This window comes from Stegostoma tigrinum, chromosome 10 (genome assembly GCF_030684315.1).
Source record: "Stegostoma tigrinum isolate sSteTig4 chromosome 10, sSteTig4.hap1, whole genome shotgun sequence".
Classification (NCBI taxonomy): Eukaryota; Metazoa; Chordata; class Chondrichthyes; order Orectolobiformes; family Stegostomatidae; genus Stegostoma; species Stegostoma tigrinum.
In genome coordinates, this window is record NC_081363.1 from 66,970,986 (window position 1) to 66,990,274 (window position 19,289).

A 19,289-nucleotide genomic window follows, 5' to 3' on the forward strand; every position below is an offset into this window, starting at 1 on the left:
GTTTTCCCAGCTACCATCTGTTCTGAGGAAGGGTCACCGACATTAACTCTGATTTTTTTCTTCCCAGATGCTGCCATGCCTGAGGTTTTCCATCAACTTCTGTCTTTGTTCCTGATTTACAGCATCTGCAGTTCTTTTGTTTTTCACTTAGTCCTGCTTAGCCTGGGAGTACCCTGCTCCATCTTTCTGAATACAGACCTAACTGAGTGGATTATTGCCAACATCCTTGTTTCACCTTCACCTTAATCTGAGGCCTGATGATGATTGCCGTCAAATCATCACGCGAGATTTAAAATATCTAAACAGCATCAAAAATGATACGAAGACAGGAAAATGTCTGCTGTGTGAAATTTTCATCAAGTCTGAGAAAGATTGAAAGGGAAAGCAAGACATATCTGATCCTTGAAGGAAGTGGCACTGGACCCAAAATGTTACGTCTGATTTCTCTTCCGAGATGCTGGCAGGCCTGCTGAGCTTTCTCAACAATTTCTGCCTTTGTTTCCGAGCCTTTGGAACTTTTGAAAAACACTGACTTTAACACATGAAGCTTACTTCTTCAAAATTATTCTTTGCATGTAACTGATTTGGTGAACATTAGTTAGACAAATTGATTTTTGCTGCGAGGACTCTCACATAAGAAAACACGTTTTGCTGGTCACTCTCATGTAATTAAGAACAAGGCAGTACATGGAGAAGATTCCAACAACAAAAAAAAGTTGTATTTTGGAAGCAGCGTATTCAAAAATTAAATGATAAGTTTAAACAATTGCTAAATAACCATACTTTGTACACAAGGGAGCAAAACATCAACTGCTCCATCCGACAAACTTTAAAGACAAAGTTAACCATTGTTAATTGTCAAGCAGGCTTATCAATGCAGAATAATAACAAATAAAGGTTTGTTTGTGGCACAATTATTCAATAATTGAAAAGGTAGAGTCACTATAGTCCTACCAGTCTGCTCTCCCATTAGAGATGGAGCACCAGAGGTGGTTATCCTGAGGACCACCACACCTCAGGCACGGGGAAAGTTTTAGAAGGACAGCCCTTCAGAAAATTACATGATGTAGAAATAACTAAGTAGGCTTTAGTATCAAAAAAAATATGCTTAGACTTTCACATGTAAACTAGCAGATACTAAAATAAAAGTCGTGTTAAACCAAGTTATATTAAATGGCTAAATTTTTTTAAAAGAAAGTATTAATATTCTGAGCAGAATAATCTCTTTGCACTATCACAGCCATCACGAAAATATTGCACTATGTTTGATGAAGAAATCTGAAACTTAACTAAACTTTTTAAATGCAGTATCTTTTAACTATTGTGCCCTGAATATCACATTTTATTTTATTTTGCTCTACTACATGGAAATGGGCATTAATAATTCTTACTGTTCAACAATACAGTTGATGATCACGTACAAGCTATAATTCTGTTAAGCGTGGAAGCTTTACCTGCATAGAGCACAGATGCAGTTACCAGATTGTTACCCAGCTCTCTAACCCATGCTCTTCATGAATGCAGTTCCCGGCTGAAGTATACGGCTTCACTGCTGTGTTCACTAATATACCAAAAATAAATTGCTTACTGCTCTGGCTTATCCAGGAGCTTTATTTCTTCTTCTTTTGACTTCTCATAATATTTACGTATCACTGCCAGTTCATCCTCCTGAGCTCTCTGTAACACAGGGACATGGGTAAAATGATCATACAACAATTAAATCACTTTAGGACAGGAACAAATGGGTAAAATGCATTGTATGTCCAATATCTGAACGAATGTTGTATCAGTGCAGGGTCCTTTAGGCATGTACTATGTTTCAGAAGATACCTGAGGCAAACATATGTTAAATTTTATGCTAAGAATTTTGTAGTGCTTAAGTCTATACTCAGGAATACTTGTCACTTCCACCCACAATTGCTTGTGAAGAGCCAAGCAATTTCACAACAATAGAAGAGAGTAATCCAAATATTATAAGATTATTACAAATTGTCTTGTCCATTTTAAAGGGTAAGTCCAATCATTGATAAATTGTATTCGTAACTGGATAATTGTTCCATTATATAGCATGAGTCCAGTGGTCTCTGGATTGATGTTCATGATTTCCTGTGATGCTCATCATTGCTATTCCACTTCTCTACCACTGGCTCCAATCTCAACACACATTTAAAAGCAATGAATCATGTCAAAGAGACTGCAATCCATTAAAATATTGATTAGTGGAATATTTTAGTATTGTTTGAAGATATGTAATTGTACTTAGTACACTGGCTGCCCTTATTGTATCCTTGCTACAATCACCTGGCCTCTACCTCTGCAGCAAGCTGCTTTGCGAGCAGTCTGTGGGAACCATTAAACATATGTCATTTGTAATATGACGTCAGGCAAGTGCATCTGAAAACGGGTTTTCAGGGCTGTAGGAGAGTAAGCCATTAAGAGAAACAAAATGGAAGAATTACAAAAATAACAACAGTCTGCAACTTTGAATCACTGGGTTAAGACAATATGGGGATGAAATTTCTACCCCCTGGTGCCGCGGAAATGAAAGGAACGAAAAACAGAACTGAAGGCTTGCCACTGAGAGTGGAGAAAATATGAAACAACAATAGAATTGTGTTTTAAATAAAACTGAGCACGTAATCATTGCTGAGAATACAAGGGTGCTCAACGCTCTATTGCAGGTTAGATCTCACTGATGAACAGAAAAGCTAGACAGAAGATGTTGAAGACTTTGAAGACACACAGTAAGCCTCTTAATAATTTTACTTACTAATAGAATGTGTTCAGCACTAGAACTCAAGGAAAGAGGGAGACTATTGACTGTTGATGTGACTGCACTGATAGATTAGTTAAGTCACGAGAATTTAGAAAACTGTAAGTTGACCTTCATCAATAATGGGAATTGACGTAGGCATAAGGAAGCCTGCTGAGGGAGCATATCTACTGAGACAGAAATAACATATTCGGACATATTCAGAAGTTCTGAGATTGTCAATCAGCACCTGAAAAAAACTAATGGAAGAACAGCCAAGGCTTTATAGGCTGAATGAAAACAATAGGAAGGATATTATTAAACGGGGAAGGATGCAGAAAAGATTTACAAGCATGTTATCATGACTGAAGGGTTTGAGTTATAAGAAAATGGCGGATAGGCTGTGACATTTTTTCCTAGAGTGTAGAAGGCGGAGGTGTGACCTAATAGGGGTTAATAAAATGAGGGACATAGATAAGGTGGATAGAAATGGTATTTTCCCTAGGGTAGGGGAGTTCAAAACTACAGGGCACAATTTTAAGGTGAAAGGGGAAAGGTTTAAAAGGGACATGAGCAGCAACTTTTTCACACAGAGGGTGGTGTGTATGTGGAATGAGCTGCCAGAAGAAGTGAAAGATGTAGGTATGGTTGCAACACCTAAAAATCATCTACATTCATGGGAAAGGTTTAGAAGGATATGGGCCAAATGCAAGCAAATAGGACTAGTCTAGTTTGGGGAAGCCTGGTCAGCATGGACGAGTTGGACCGAAGCGTCTATTTCTCTGCTATTTGACTCAATGAATCTATAATGCATTTGTGAAAGTGAAGAAATAATTGTAGAAAAGAAAACACAAAAATTAAGACCAGAAGAAACAATGTAAACATTATGCAGGATAACACCCTAAAGATAGGAAAGCACGTCCACTGTGGGGAAAACAGTGATTTAAATGTAAGAAGTTGAATCATATTGTATGCAAGTTCTTGGCCAGAAAGTAGCAAATCAAATCCATTTGTTGGCTGCTGGAGAGATGTTTGCAAATTATTACGATGAGTGACTGTACACAATACAACAAATAAACACCATCAGGTCTTAAGGTGGGAAATGGTTGTGACTACAGCAATAATGTCTACAGATAACAAGCATCAAGTAAATATGAAATGACAGACAGACTTCATGTAGCATTGCAGCTTTGCAGACCAGTACAACATGACTGAAAATAATGACTCAAAAATGCAACTCTTGAAAGTAAATTTGGAATTAAATAATGGAATGACTCACATGCCAAGATGTCAAATTAAACTGACAGCCTGATGTGGAACAAAAATTGAAAATCTGAAGTTCCAAATTGTAGACATTAAACAAAATCACTTATCTCAGTTGGGTTAAGTCTAACACTTGGACTAGAAATCATAAACACGCCAGAAGCAATTTGCAGCATCTGACAGGCCACTAACCCATCAGCTACCAAACTGCCTAGAAGATTAAGAAGTTGTTTTACAGGCCTCAGATATCTGCTGGTGAATATAATCTCAGAGTGAATGATTGTGTGAGATCAATGCAGCTTCTGTTGAAGAAATTTCCAGTTGCCACCAAGTCCAGCCCAAAAATCGAGATAAAAGGGCTGCAAAAGACAGTAACCAAGGAAGTGATAACTCCCACAGACTGTGTAGTAGCATCGCAGCTGCATTAAAAAAATCTGGAAAACTGACAGTATGCACAGTTCGAAAAAGTCTCAACAAAGCTTTAAAGGGATTTCACTACTCCATGCCAACCTATAAAGAAATCTACCATGACATGGCAAGGCAAAGGTCTTCATTACACTTATTGTAAAGAGTGATTACTGACAAGCGAAGCTGGATGAAAGGAGAAGCTTTCTAACACATGCCGGATCTCATTTGTGAAGAGAATAAAATGTGAGGCTGGATGAACACAGCAGGCCAAGCAGCATCTCACAGATGTTTCAACTTGCAACTGGCATTTTGACCAATGTAGAACAGTTGTGGCCTTGACCAAGTGCAGTAAAAATGAATGACTAAATATATCATCACAGATATGGACATCTGAGGATCTTCTTACCTGAGGCAAATGGACTGCCCTTGGCTTCAAATTCGAAGGTTTGGAGGGGGCATGCAGATTGGAGGACCGGGCCATCTACGGAGCATTTTGAGAGACAACTCCTGAGAGGCCGCTGTGTGATTCTTTTTCCATCTGGGTGTCTGCTGGCAATGCCTTGTCTCTTTGTGAGGAAGGGGCACCTGCAGTGCTAACGCCAGATTCCCTAGCTCCCTGCTGCCATGCCTTCGGTCCTGACGACAAATGGCTGGAGTGACGGAGTGTATACGTGTGTCCTTAACTAGCAGGCTCTGAGGGTGCTGGACATAGCTCTACTTGACAATTGTCAACCTGTCCACAGAGAGAAATGTTTGCTTGAGGTTTCTGGGTCAGCATTGTGTAGTGGTACTCTTGAAGCCTTTGCACAATGAGAGCCACTGCTTCCCACACTCCTGCCTGCGGCTCCTGTTCCTCCCTATACAGGGGGATGCAGTCCCTGATGGGTGACACCACAGGGTCTTCTCCTGCCTAGTACTGAGTAGGAGATTAGTCTCTGACAGTCCTCTGAGTGCTAGTGGCCTGAGCTATTTTTCCCCTCAGCCAGCTAGGGAACTGTCACAGTAAGATGCTTCACCAGATTGTGCCCCCAAACTTTCTAAGGCTAATGCTCCCACTGGGGAGTCAGTATGTCAGCTGGTGAGAGAGTTGCAGGAGGCAGCCTTGCCCATGGTTGCACTGGGGATTCGGTACTCCTCAGAAGTCAAGGAAGCGACAACTGCTGGAGCAAGCTGCTTCTTGCAGAGATGGTGGACGTCCTAGTGGTACCTGTCTGACAAAGAGAAGTCATCACAGCCAGTGGTTAGAATTGGTGCGTGATGAATGAGGTTGACAACAGGATTGTGGGAGCATCGCAATGGAGTGAAGAGTGGTCCTTACACGGTTTGTGGCACATGGATCTCTTGGGATTCCTGCAGGAGCAGTCCCAGTCTTCTCCTGTGAGAGACAGGAATTTTTCCTTGTAGAGGCTGAGGAGTTTGGTATCAGGCACCCCTCCAACCTTCTAAATCCTTTATGCTCTTTTGTGGGCTCTGTGTTCCTCCAATGAGAGGAAAGGAGGGGCTGAGTGAGCCGAAAGTGGGTGGCACAGCTGTCAGGGCTGGTACCAGGTGGGGGAAAGGTGTTGTGGTGCTCTAAAGCAGTGAATACATAGTGCAGAGACCAGGCAGGGCTAGTGGTGTGGGAGGTTTTAAGGTTTTTTTGCAGGGGTTCAAGCAAGTGTGTTGCAGGCAATAGTGAGAGTGGCAGACTGTGATCAGGAGTAGAGTCAGTTGGAGGGAGCAAAGAGAAGAGTATGGTACTTAGACTGGTGCAGCACAGAAGGTCACGGGCTTCTTACCACGCTTCAAACCTCTGACTTATGAAGACCAAAGAAACCAAACGGGCGACCTTGGATCAGGATCTGGAAGCGTGCCCCTCCTTTGCACCTCTCCCTCCAGCAGGTCATCCAGCTGCCTGTTGGAGAATGCAGCGCCATCTTTCCCTTCTCCAACGTGTTCAGAATCTGTGTGTCAATGGGTATGACAGTTTCAGAATGCCAGAGCTTGTCTGAGCACTCAGTGACCTTTTAAATACAGCATGGATGCACCAGGTCTTTCTGCGGATACCCACTGAGCGTTGAGTTACCCGGAGAATGGTGTATGATAAGATGGGGCACAATCAGACCTTAAGAATGCCATAAGGGTGGGATATGTAGTTATTGAAGCGAGATCAGTAAGACACAGCGAGAAGTTTCACGGGGCCTTACAGTGAGAAACATTCCAAAAAACGTAACTGAGCTTGCAGTTAAGTTTATCTTGGGTGGTATCAAGCTTCTTGAGTTGTTGTTGAAGTTACATCCGACCAGGCAATTGGACAGTATTCTATTACACTCGTGACTTGCACCTTGTAGATAGTGGACAGTTCTTAAGAGAGTCAGGAAATGAGTTACTAATTGCAGAGAAGAATCCGCAACTTCTAATCTGTTCTTGTAGCCACAATATTGATATGCCTCGTCTAGTTCGGGTATGATAATGGTGACATCCAGGGTGGTGAATTTCCAGTGATGGCAATACGATTCAATGACAAGGGCACATGGATGTATTCTGTCTCATTGAAGATGGTCACTGTCATATGCTTGAGCGTCTTGAACGATATTTACCACTAATTATCCCAAGCCTGGACTTTGTCCAGATCCTTCTTTGTGAGGACACAGATTGCTCAATGATCTCACGAATCAAATACAAGGCTATGTAGTCATTAGTGAACATTCCCACTCCTGATCTCATAGTTGTCACTGACAAAGCAACTGAAGATGGTTAGGGCATTTGAAGGAAATCCAGCAGCAATGTCTTGGCCTGGGATCCAGTAGCGATCTCAAACCTCAGGTGGGTACTATTTTGACAACAGCTACTGGCATTCAGAATGCCTACCCTCCACCACTGGGCCGGCAGTTAAGAACACGTGGAGCTTCAGGCTGTGGGACTATTGATCCTGGGGGATGTCCCACTATTGGCCTGTCAAATGGAAAAAGATTTGGTGGGTCTTCCTGAAAAGAAGGGGTTGTGCACCTCTCACTAGCTCTCCAGCTGAGATCCTCAATGTCTTATGTCCCCAAAGTATCAGTCTGAACCTGTGAATGAGTAATTAACTTACCACTGGATTATCATTTCCTTGTCCAAACTTGGTAGTTACAGCTGCATTTTACAAAAAGGAATTTGTCTTCGAAATAAAGGTGAGAATGCTGAGTTGACCTTTTGCAGCCTGTAATCTTTTCTCAGCTCAGAAGATTTTGTAAGTGCTCCAATCAGCTATAAGCTTTAATATTTGTGTGTGGATTTCTGAACAACTATTTGCAACAATGCATCTTGAGAGCTTCCTAAAATGAAGCTCTCATCTCTCAGCCCTGAGCATTTGCCATATCATGGAATACCTTAGAGAATACAGCAGTCTGTTCCAATGAGGATCAGTTGTCAGTATGAAGGACAAAGATTCTTCTTTACTGGTAGAATCTCATCACTAATATCAAACTTGCCTTTTTTTTAAAGAAAGCACTACACAGTCTGTATGTGAAGCTACCCTTGTCATCAAGTAAAATCTGAATTCCATTATTCACTATTAATTTATGAAATAATAAGTTTCCTAAATTGAGGGGTAAATTCAATTAAACTAAGAGTTTCAGTTAAGCTGTCAACCATGAGCTTGATTTGCGAATAACATCCGAATAAACTACATTCTCCAACTTAATAGGAAAACGGACACGAGAACTCAGCAATATGTTTCAGAAAACAGCATTAACTTCTTCCCACTTCCATCAAAATACAACTCATTCTCTGAAAATTGTTTCGTTTTGCCACCTCATCAGTAGGAAAGTATAGTGGAGCATGTATTTTGCCAATCCAGGTGAGCTCACACTACTGCCTGTACTTTGGTCTAAGCACAAGGAGTCTAAATTCTGAACTCAGCAACAGCTCGCATTTAAGGTAGAAGACCTAGGAGGCAGGATTTAAGTTTCAAAAGGGTGGAGGGAGAAGATGAAAAAGGGAAAAGCTGTATATCTGTAAATGTCACTCAGCCTCATGTTGAGTCTGTAGCGTGCAGGTGAAGAGCAGCAGTTGGAAACACATTGTTTTAAATAACCCAGGTTTTGTGGCTATATACGGTTAACACTGCCTCAAGACTTTTTGTGAGCTATTGAACATCAGCTTAGAGTCGTTGGCAGTCTAATACAATACTGTGCACTTTATAGGGAACATGGAAAGGGCTAGCATCAGCATGACTCTCCAACCACAATGAGTTGAGTCAGGCAGGGCAGGTCTATTTCCATTAGCTTCAGGATCCTGATAGTGGACTAAAGGGGAATCCCATGTAAGGCCAGCATACCTTAAAAATCAGTGGTGAATCACACAACAATTCTTTAAGAATTCTGAATAAATTCATTCCAAGGATTTTGCTTGTAGATGACCATATCTATGAGTCCAAAGTCTTGAGGCTTAGTTTTTCTGATCTGGGTCAGACTGTCTAGTTCTGCTACCGATCAGACAAGCTATTACATAATTACTTACCTGCAACTTTTCTGGCCTGTCTTCCAAGGCAGGATCCTGTTGAATTTACCAAATACAGGGTTCTTCACAGAGGAGAGCACAAAAAATGCTTGTGAAAGCCACTCACACCTTTTATAATGGCATTAGCTGTCTTATTTTGGTAACAACACAATTTAAATACTCGAAGTATTTAAAGAGAGGAAGGTAAATATGGAAAACAAATATGTAAGTTAAGTGTATGAGATGGTAAAGGCAGTGATATTAACATTTGGCTATGGAGATATAAATTCAGATTTGACCACAGTTGTTGGTGAAATTAAAATACAATTAATAAATCTGGAATTGAAAGCTAAAGTAATGGCATCATGAAATGACCAGCAATTGTTGAGAGAACCCATCAATATCCTTTAGAGAGGGATATCAGCCACGATAACCTAGTGTGGTCTATATGTGACTTGATTCCAAAGTTTCCACTGACATACATCCCATAAAAGAGTAACGTTAAAAAAAAGGTAGGTGAGGGGTTAGAGTGGCAGGCAATTAATTGAAGGGATAAGTCAGGTCAGGGTGTAGTTAGGATGGGGTATCAGGGAGGGGAACTGGATGGCGCTGGGATAGCTGGAAGTCTCAGGGTGGGGCAAAGAATCTGGAGAAGTCTAAATGAGTCGGGGCGGGAGGTGTCAGCTTTATTGTTACCCATAAACTAGTCGTGGTTTATACCTGCTTAACATTTCCTGGCTAACTTTCCAGATAGGCAAGTTAGAACTGCCTGAGGTCTATGACGAAAAATGAGGGCTGCAGTTTTGTTTTGTGGGAGTCTAAACTGTTTAAAACTTCCCTGGGAATTCTCACACAGTGCATCAGAATATCTGTGGTGTCCTGTTGAGTAACTTTCAGGGTGCTCTGACTACCCAAAGACTGGAGAATCTGAGCCATGAGTTTTCTTTTGTGATACAATATACCAAATAGGAGGCAATCATTCACTGACAACTGCTTCTGACTGACTAACATACGCTTCCCTGGCAAAGAGTGGATAAATGGTCTCCCTCCTGTGGAAAATCAGTTGCTGTGGCCATGCAGTTGTTGTACTCCTGACAAGTGAAAAAGGATCCATTTCAAATACATGTATTTCCTATTGCCATTTTCCTTTTATCATAGAATCCCTACAGCACGGAAACAGGCCATTCAGCCTGTCAAGTCTACAATGACGCTCTGAAGAGCATCCCACCAAAATCTACCTCTTTATCCTATCCCTGTAGACCTGCTTTTCCAATAGCTAATCCAACTTGCCTGCACATCCTTGGACACTATGGGAAATTTACCAAGACCAATCCACCTACCCTGCACACTTTTGGACTGTAAGAGGAAACTCACACAGATACGGGGAGAATGTATGTACTCCGCACAGACAGTCGCCTGAAAGGAACCCGGGTCCCTGGCATTGTGAGGAAGCAGTGCTAACCACTGAACCACCATGGTGCCAAATTTTAGTTAATTGTCAGGTTCATGTTACATTGGCTTCAGCTGATCATGTAGAGATGCAGTTATGCAAACCTGCTCACAGTTTTAATCCCATCTAAACCAGAGCAACATCACTCCACATTTTAGCAAGATAATTAATTGCTTCTCCAAAGAGCAGGCCATTTATAATTTAGTTTTCAAATATAAAAACATATTCTACTTTGTAAATAACCAGGTTTTAAGCCTTGAAAATAGACTGGAGGAGAAAGTCAAGTTCCCCACACTCTAGTGTCAATAAACCAAATAAAATTATCCTGTTTGTTGAAGAGAAACAGTGAAACTGTTCCTCACCATGTGCATTAGAAGTGTGCTTGTGCCAAACAGAGCCATTCATGTCTCTAAGGAAATCCACCTTCAGGATGATTAGAAAAATACACGCAAAATGCTCAGCCCAGTTCTTTTCACTCTTGCACGTTGTAATATATTCTAACCTGCCTTGATTCCAGACACTAAAACATCTATAAGGTTGGAAAAGTTAATATTGTAAATTATCCCTCAAAATTTTTGTCAAGTTGGCTAATTTTGTGTTTTATGGAAATCACACATTTTATTAATGAGACAAATTACATTGTCAGAATTCTGGTGCTGCTGTAAATGCATTCCTTGAAATATAAACTAAAAGAATAATGGTGAGCTGAATTTCCCCCCAGTCAGGTGCGATATAAAATGTTACTAAATGAAATGTAATGAAGTCCACCACTGTTTTTCCCACTTGATCTCCATTTCACTGTCCTGGTCGCTGCCATCCTTTTACCTTTGTGCTGCATCTCCCACCTCAGAGGAAACTGGTGCAGAACTGACAGGTCAACCTTCATCTGCTTTGGTGGGCTTTCTTCCAATAGTGGGGATTGCGATCAGGAAATTGGATTTGGAATACTGAGGGGGGAGGTTTACGGGGGGGGGGGGGTGGGGGGGGGGGTGGGAAGAAGATACCATAGCCCTTCATGCTACTGCCCTATCAATGTTAGCTAGAATGTTCCTCCATGGTATTTTGAACTTGCACATAAACATCCCAATTTTTATGAGAATTGTTTATTTACTCTGTACTATTTCCTATATAATGAAACAACATAATTGCCATCTTTGTCCATCTTCTCTCTTTACGGCCTCAATTTCTTTCAAGTCTACATCTCTCAAGGTTATCAATGCATCAAGGTCTTTCTAACCCACTGGGTGATCCTGGCATTTTCTATTTCTGTTACCATTAAAGCCCTTGAATCCTTTTTGCCAGTGTAGTGTGCCACCATTATTTGAAGATCGAAACGGATAGTTCCTGAGTATACCCTCTTTCAGCTGAGCACATGAAACCTTTAACAATCCATTCATTTGTTGATCTATAATTCAAAGTGTCATAAGTGAATACTATTAACGTAGAGTGGTTTCTTTTTCCACTGTGTGTACAGTACATCACTTCACCTTGGTGATGGTGACCCAAACTATATGGTAAAAATAAAGTGAGTTTATCAGCATCACCATCTTGCTTCCCCAGCTCAATATGATCATGGCTGACTTGGTTGTGACTTCAACTCCACATTCAACTCCGTCCAACTCCAATAATATTTGGGCCCTTGTCAGTCAATAATCTTTCCATCTCTGTCTTATGGAAAGGGAAAACCCCTTTTATGTGAACTGTGTTCCCTTCATTATAGTAACTCCAACAAAGGCAAGTACCCTTCCAACATCCACCCTGTCGAGCACCATCAGGATCCTATGTCTTTGAATAAGACCACCTCTCATTCTTCTAAATTCTAATGGATAAAAGTCCTCCTTCACAAGGCTGACCAAGACTAAGGTATCAGTTCAAAAAAGCTTCTCTGAAGTGCTTCCAATGAATCTACATTCTTTCTTAAATAAGGCGACCAAAACTGAAGACAGTACTGCAGGTGTGTTCTCATCAATGCTGCGGGCTTGCTAATGGTGTGATTCCATGAATCTTCTCCCCTTGTGTTTCATGGGTGAAGTCACAGATTTGGAAGGTGCTGCCAAAGGAGCTTTGGTGGCTTACTGCAGTGCATTTAGAGAAAGATAATAGGAATGGAATGTCACATCACTGCTCCCTACAGAGATGTGCCAGAAGACGTTCTATGACCTGACATAGAAGGTAGAGTAACAGACGAGCCACTGTCCTTTTTCTCTATAATTGACACTAGCAGACAGTTGATTGTCCATATTCAATGGAGAATGAGAACTCAACATTTTGCAAGAGAAGGTCTTTCCAACACCAGCACAGTTGTGGTATGGCGCACTGACCTCTATATCGCCGAGGCCAGGCGCCAACTCTCCGCATCTCATCCTACTGCCCCCTTGATCATGACCCCGCCCCCGACCACCAAACCATCAACTCCCAAACCATCCACAACTTCATCACCTCAGGTGAACTCCCACCCACAGCCTCCAAGCTCATCGTTCCTCAAACCTGCACCGTCCGCTTCTATCTCCTTCCCAAAATCCACAAACCTGACTGTCCTGGACGACCCATTGTCTCTGCCTGCTCCTGCCCCACCGAAGTTATCTCCACCTATCTCGACTCCATTTTCTCCCCATTGGTCCGGGAACTCCCTACCTACGTCCGTGACACCATCCACGCCTTCCACCTCCTCCAAAACTTCCAATCACCTGGTCCCCAACACCTCATCTTTACCATGCATGTTCAGTCCCTATCCACCTGCATTCCTCATGCAGATGGCCTAAAGGCCATCTGCTTCTTCCTGTCCCGCAGGCCCGACCAGTTCCCTTCCACTAACACCCTCAGCTGCTTAGCCGAACTCGTCCTCACCCTCAACAACTTCTCTTTCAATTCCTCCCACTTCCTACAGACAAAGGGGGTGGCCATAGGTACCCGCATAGGCCCAAGCTATGCCTCCCTCTTTGTACATTACATGGAACAATCCATCTTCCGTACCTACACTGGCCCTAAACCCCACCTCTTTGTCCATTACATTGATGACTGTATCGGCGTCACCTCATGCTCCCACAAGGAGCTCAATCAGTTCATTCACTTCACCAACACCGTCCATTCCAACTTTAAGTTCACCTGAACCATCTCTGGTAACTCTCTCTCCTTCCTGGGTCTCTCCATTTCCATCTTTGGCAACCACCTGGAAACCAATATTCATTTCAAGCCCATTGACTCCCACAGCTACCTAGAATACATCTCCTCCCACCCATGTTCCTGCAAAAATGCCATCCCCTATTCCCAATTCCTCTGCCTCTGCCACATCTGCTCCCAGGATGAGGCATTCCACTCCCAAACGTCCCAGGTGTCCTCGTTCTTCAAGGACCGCAAATTACCCCCCCCAGTAGTCGAGAATGCCCTCAACTGTGTGTCCCTCGACCGTGCCTCCCACATTTCCCTCACACTCATCCCTCACACCCCCTCCCCACAGTAACAACCAAAACAGAATCCTCCTCGTCCTCATGTACCACCTCATCAACCACCAGATCCAACACATCATCCTGCGACACTTCCATCTGAAATCCGACCCCATCACCAAAGACATTTGTCCCTCCCCACCCTTATCTGCCTTCTGGAGGGACCACTCTCTACGGGACTCCCTTGTCCGCTCCACACTCCCCTCCAGCCCCACCACACCCGGCACTTTTCCCTGCAACCGCAGGAGGTACTACACCTGCCCCTCCACCTCCCCCCTCACCCCCATCCCAGCCCCCACGAAGACTTTCCACATCAAGCAGATGTTCACCTGCACATTTGCTAATGTGGTATACTGTTTCCACTGTTCCTGCTGTAGCCTCCTCTACACCGGAGAAACCAAGCAGAGGCTTGGGGACCGCTTTGTGGAACACCTATGCTTGGTTTGCAATAAACAACTGCACCTCCCCACCCATACTCTCCTCTCCACCTATCTTCTCCTCTATCCATCTTCTATCCGCCTCCCCCTCTCTCCCTATTTATTTCAGAACCCCTTTCTCCTCCCCCATTTCTGAAGAAAGATCCAGACCCAAAACGTCAGCTTTTCTGTTCCTCTGATGCTGTTCGGTCGGCTCTGTTCATCCAGCTCTACGCTTTGTTATCTCAACATTTTGCAATATGATTTAGGGATACACAAACTTTGTACTGGCAGAAAGGTCTTATAAACCCAGGGGTGATATTTTTAGTCAACTTGTTCAAAAATTTTGGTACACCCCTCTGGAGCAAATGGGGTTTGAGCCTGTCACCTGGTTCAGAGGTAGTGATATTACCATTGCATCATAAGATTTCATAAAACATAGGGTACTATTAAATGCTCAAATTAAATCAGCTTCCTGGTTCCACATGCAAATGTGAACCTCATGAACTCATTTATTTAACAAGGCAAGTTTATGGACAGTTAGAATGAAGAAGCCAGAGAAAAAAAAAATCACACTTGATATTGGAGATTTGACAACAATGAAACAGGCCAAAGGGTTGTTGAATTGAATTGAATTGGGTTAGCCTTATTGTCACATACTCAAATGAGTACAGTGAAAAGTTTACAAGTTACCACATGCAACACCATCTTACAAGTTACCGAGATGCAGATTTTTCAGCACCAGTTCTTAGGAAAAAGAGTTCGAAAAATAAAGAAATAAAAAGTCCAGCATTATAGATCGTAGGAATAAAACCGATAAGAGGGAACTAAAAAATTCAGAAAAACAGTCCCTCCAACCCAGTCCACCCTGGCACCTAACCTCCAGACCCCATCGGGTCTTGACTCCAGACCATGCCGAGCTTCACCTCGAGGCTCACAAGGCCAGGAGGCCACCCTAGCATCACCTTAATGCCTGGAGTCCATGCTGATGCCACGCCAATCTGAAAGAACACCATGGGCCACTGAAAGACCAGCACGCTGGGCCGAAGGACTGCCAATGCCAGACCAGGAGACTGCCATATCAGCTGAAAAATCACCAGGCCAGGTCTGTGCCAAGACTCAGAGTTCGTGTCCAAGTTGAGGCTGGAAGTCTGAGTCCACGCTGAGGTTGGGAGTTCAAGACATTGTCAGGAAGGTAAAAGAGAGAAAAAAAAACACTCAAAAGGAAAACATAGAGAAAAGAAAAGGAAACAGATGGAGCGATGAGCTCTGGTTGAAACATCCTACTCTGCCATCATCTTGGAACCTGCTGAACTATATGTTGGCTTTCAAATATTTAGGATCTGCATCAGGGCTGATACCTCAGAGTTGATCGAAGACTTTTGAGCTGCGCTCCGCTAGTAATGAACAAACAGATGCAGACAAAGTAGAATGGTGAAGTTAACAAGCACAAGGTTTCACCTCCTGAAGGACAGGTCAGGATTCTAGTTTATTCATTCAGACAAACACACAATCAAGATATCAGGAACAAGAGCAAACTGACCAAGCAGATGATCAATAATTTCCAGTAGCAGAGTGTGCTATCTTTGACCAGATTATCATTGCAGAAGGACCAGTGAAGACCCTCAAGCCATTTTTAATGTAGGACCAGCTAACTGTCTGTGATTTTAGTCTGTATTGTGCATCTTGGAGAGACATTGCTTTGTGAACACAGGCAGAGCAGGATATGAAGTAAGAGGTGATGTCCCATGACTCCACAAGCAATTGCACTGAAAGGGAAGGGATACTTATTACATAAAAGCAAAGTGCTGTGTGTGCTGGAGATAGGAAACAAGAACAGGTAATTCTGAGAATTCAACAGGTCTTGCAACATCTCTGGAGAAACAAACAGAGGTAATATTTCAAGACCAATAAGACTCTTCTTCAAAACTTTAGCTTACTGGAAAAGCAATGCGTTTTATTCTGTAGAAAAGGGTGAGGAGTTTTGGTCGCCTTATTTAAGAAAGAATATAGATACATTGGAAGCAGTTCAAAGAAGCTTTACTGAACTGATACCTTTATGGGGGTTTCAATCTTGTGAAGGATAGCTTTTATCCATTGGAGTTTAGAAGAATAAGAGGTGATTGTCTTAAATACCCATCTGGTTCACCAAAGTTCTTAAGGGAAGGAAAATTTGGCCTACATCTGACTTCAGATCCACAGCAATATGATTAAATCTGAGGTGCCTTCTGAAAATGTTGAAAAAAAATCACTCAACTGTATCTAATTGCTACAAATGCTGAATTCAAATTGCGACAGCTGTCATGGTGAGATTTGAATCCAGGGCTGTTGTAGCATTTACCTGAGTCTTTGGATTGCAACCCCAAGACAATGCAGCCACTCTTGCTTCCCCTGTGAGAGTTTGCTGTGTGCAAATTGTCTGCCATGTTTCCTACAGTACAAACATATTTATACATCTAAAGTCCTTCACTGGCTATTGGAGCAGGGAGGGATCATGAGATTTGAGGATATGCAATGAACAGAAGGAAATGGTGTAATAACAGAGGAAATGGTGTAATGACAGCAGCAGCAAACAGAAATGATTAAACAGATGAGGACACTTCAATGGTAGCTTAATTCTGGATCTTTCTTGTACCTGTTGCTGAGAACTCTTCCAAGTGTTAGCCCTACTGAAAATGCACTAGGTATTCCTCTGCTTTCCTAGCAGTGAGACTGCTTCATTTCCAACAACAGCGGGTAATGCTCACAATAAACGATAGTCATTCTTTGTTTTGCTGTCACAAATGGTGCTATGGCAGCTTATATATCAGGTTTTGCCAGTTAATAGCATGTATTCCACTGAACTGTGGGCAGCATCAGCACACACACTGCAGAATGTATTGTAAATAGCAGCAAAGGTATTAGTGGCTAAGCTCAATAGCTATAGGACTTCCCCACCTCCACCCACCCAAGCAATCTTCCATTCATCGTTCAGTTTACAGAATTCAAGAAATAAAACAAAAATAAATTTGGGATCAAAGTCTTTCTTACTGCAGAACTACTAAACTTAGCAATATTCAACAGTTTAATGATAATACTTATTTACAGTTAAGTGTTCACTTGCTTTCCAATGGTAGAAATACTATAAAATTTTATTGCATCCAGTACCAAACCAAAATGAATAATAGACTAATATGTGAAATGGATTCCAGTAATTCTTACAATATGTTTTTAAGAGTTAGTCAAGTTCCTTTTTATGAGTTCTTCTGATTTCTATGGCGTCAGTACTTACATTGTCATACAACGCTTGAAGTGTTTCCAAATCCACCACCGAGTTGTCCAGATGTAAAATAGCTGAAATGACAATGTACGAAAAATATTAACCTATAATGATCAATGTTGTGTTGGATAACACTTAATTCCAATCCTCTTTATCGTTCACAGAAACAGACAAATACATATAAAAATATCAGTGGCTTTAAGCCACATGACTTGCTTTACAGAAATCAGTGTAATATTAAAGAACCTTTAACTGGTACATCCTATCTACAATGGTTGCTCAAGCATAGTTAAAATAACACAGTGTCTCAATTGCAGATAAACTTATTTATCTAGTACTACAAGATCAAAATGATTCAAATGAGACTCTCTCTGGCTCTGAATATTGTTACATGTAACATTGTTGCAAGAAAGATTAGGGAATTGCACCCACAAAAGTTTAATTGCATTGTCAGCACGTTCACCATCTAATGCGTTACAAATCCTTATTAGCAATCTAAACATACACTGTCTGCTCAGATTTTCCACTTTATTGAAACTTTAAGATAAATAGAAAGGAAGCAGACACATGCTGTGAAGAACTGGTAATTTTATTGGATTCTTGTAACTAGAAAAAACTGTTGCTCAGCCAAGTCTGGCTTTTGAAATCTATTTTGAGGTAATTTAAGGCAAACATTTTCCTGTGGCACTATGGTGTCCGCTCACAAAAACAAGAATTTATATACAGAAAGATCATTAGTGTAGCATTGCGCCCATTTGGTTATAATAACCGTCACTGACGACAAAAAACAGATCAGCATCGTGCACTTAACAAACTAGCAGGCACACGCATTAAAACAGTTTCTTACTAAATTCATGTACTGTGACACATAAAACAAATAGAGTATTTGGAATCCACATGTTCTTGGTTTGGTTGTATTAATTTACTGATTGTGTGAACTTATGCTATCCTGAGCCTGAAGACAAACTTAATTATTTTCGAAAGACATTTAGCCTAACCCATCCATAAAGGCTCATATGTCATTCTGCTGTATTCAAAGTAGATTCTGTTGGGGAGCATTTTCTTTTAGATATTTTACACAGGTAGCCACAGCAAAGCAGCACTTCTTTTGTTTGTTATTTCTTTTGACATTCAGCTAGGAAAATCTGCTTTTCTCCCCTTTGCCAAGACTTTCTTTATTGATTTAGTGACTTAGAAAAATCATTCAACTGCACAAAAGTCACTTGCCTCAGACTTTCTGGGACCATTCAAATGCAATCTATTTTTTTTCTAGCTGGAAATCTTTCTGAGGGATTATGCTTCATGTGGCAGCAGAGGAGAACAAAATTATATTTTCATTTGTAAAGTTCAGAGGAGACTGTCACCAAGGCAGCTAGCCAGAGGAATATGAGCGCAGTGATAAAATCCCTCTTGGCTTAACTCCGTGACCTGTTGCACCAGTCTTTATAGGACATGTCAGCCATCCAAACAGCAATCCCTGGAGGATGTCCCTGGTCTGACTGACTTTCCTTTAGCCCACAATTACTCTGTGATTTGTGATGCACAATTATGATAGGATTGACATACGATTGAGAGGCTAGCAGAACCCTATGCCCCACAAAGTCATGAGCAAAATGGTTCTGGCACCAGATCTGGCCTAGGTTCATCAGACTAAATCCCTTGATCTTCAAGGCAAATTCAAAAGAACACATGTTATAAGTTACTCATAACAAAGAAAATATTCTTTAAGCTCTTAGATTTGCTCAGTGTTGGGTCAGCAATTCTGGTCTAGCAGGGTGTAGTGAAAACTAATGCAAAGAAACTTTAAACTATAATCCATTATTCAGATTGAATGCAA

The 19,289-nt window shown here is 41.7% G+C and overlaps 1 protein-coding gene across 4 annotated transcripts in view; it reads right to left on the minus strand.

The window, feature by feature from the left end:
- fmn1 (formin 1) overlaps window positions 1-19,289 on the minus strand; it is a 389,228-nt gene that overhangs the window by 163,418 nt on the left and 206,521 nt on the right. For all 4 annotated transcript variants that reach the window (XM_048537805.2, XM_048537803.2, XM_048537804.2 and 1 more), the window contains 2 exons: window positions 17,465-17,526; window positions 1,589-1,677 (listed from right to left, as the gene is read on the minus strand). In XM_048537805.2, coding sequence (XP_048393762.1) covers window positions 1,589-1,677; window positions 17,465-17,526 — 151 coding nt within the window. The remainder of the gene's footprint in view (window positions 1-1,588; window positions 1,678-17,464; window positions 17,527-19,289) is intronic.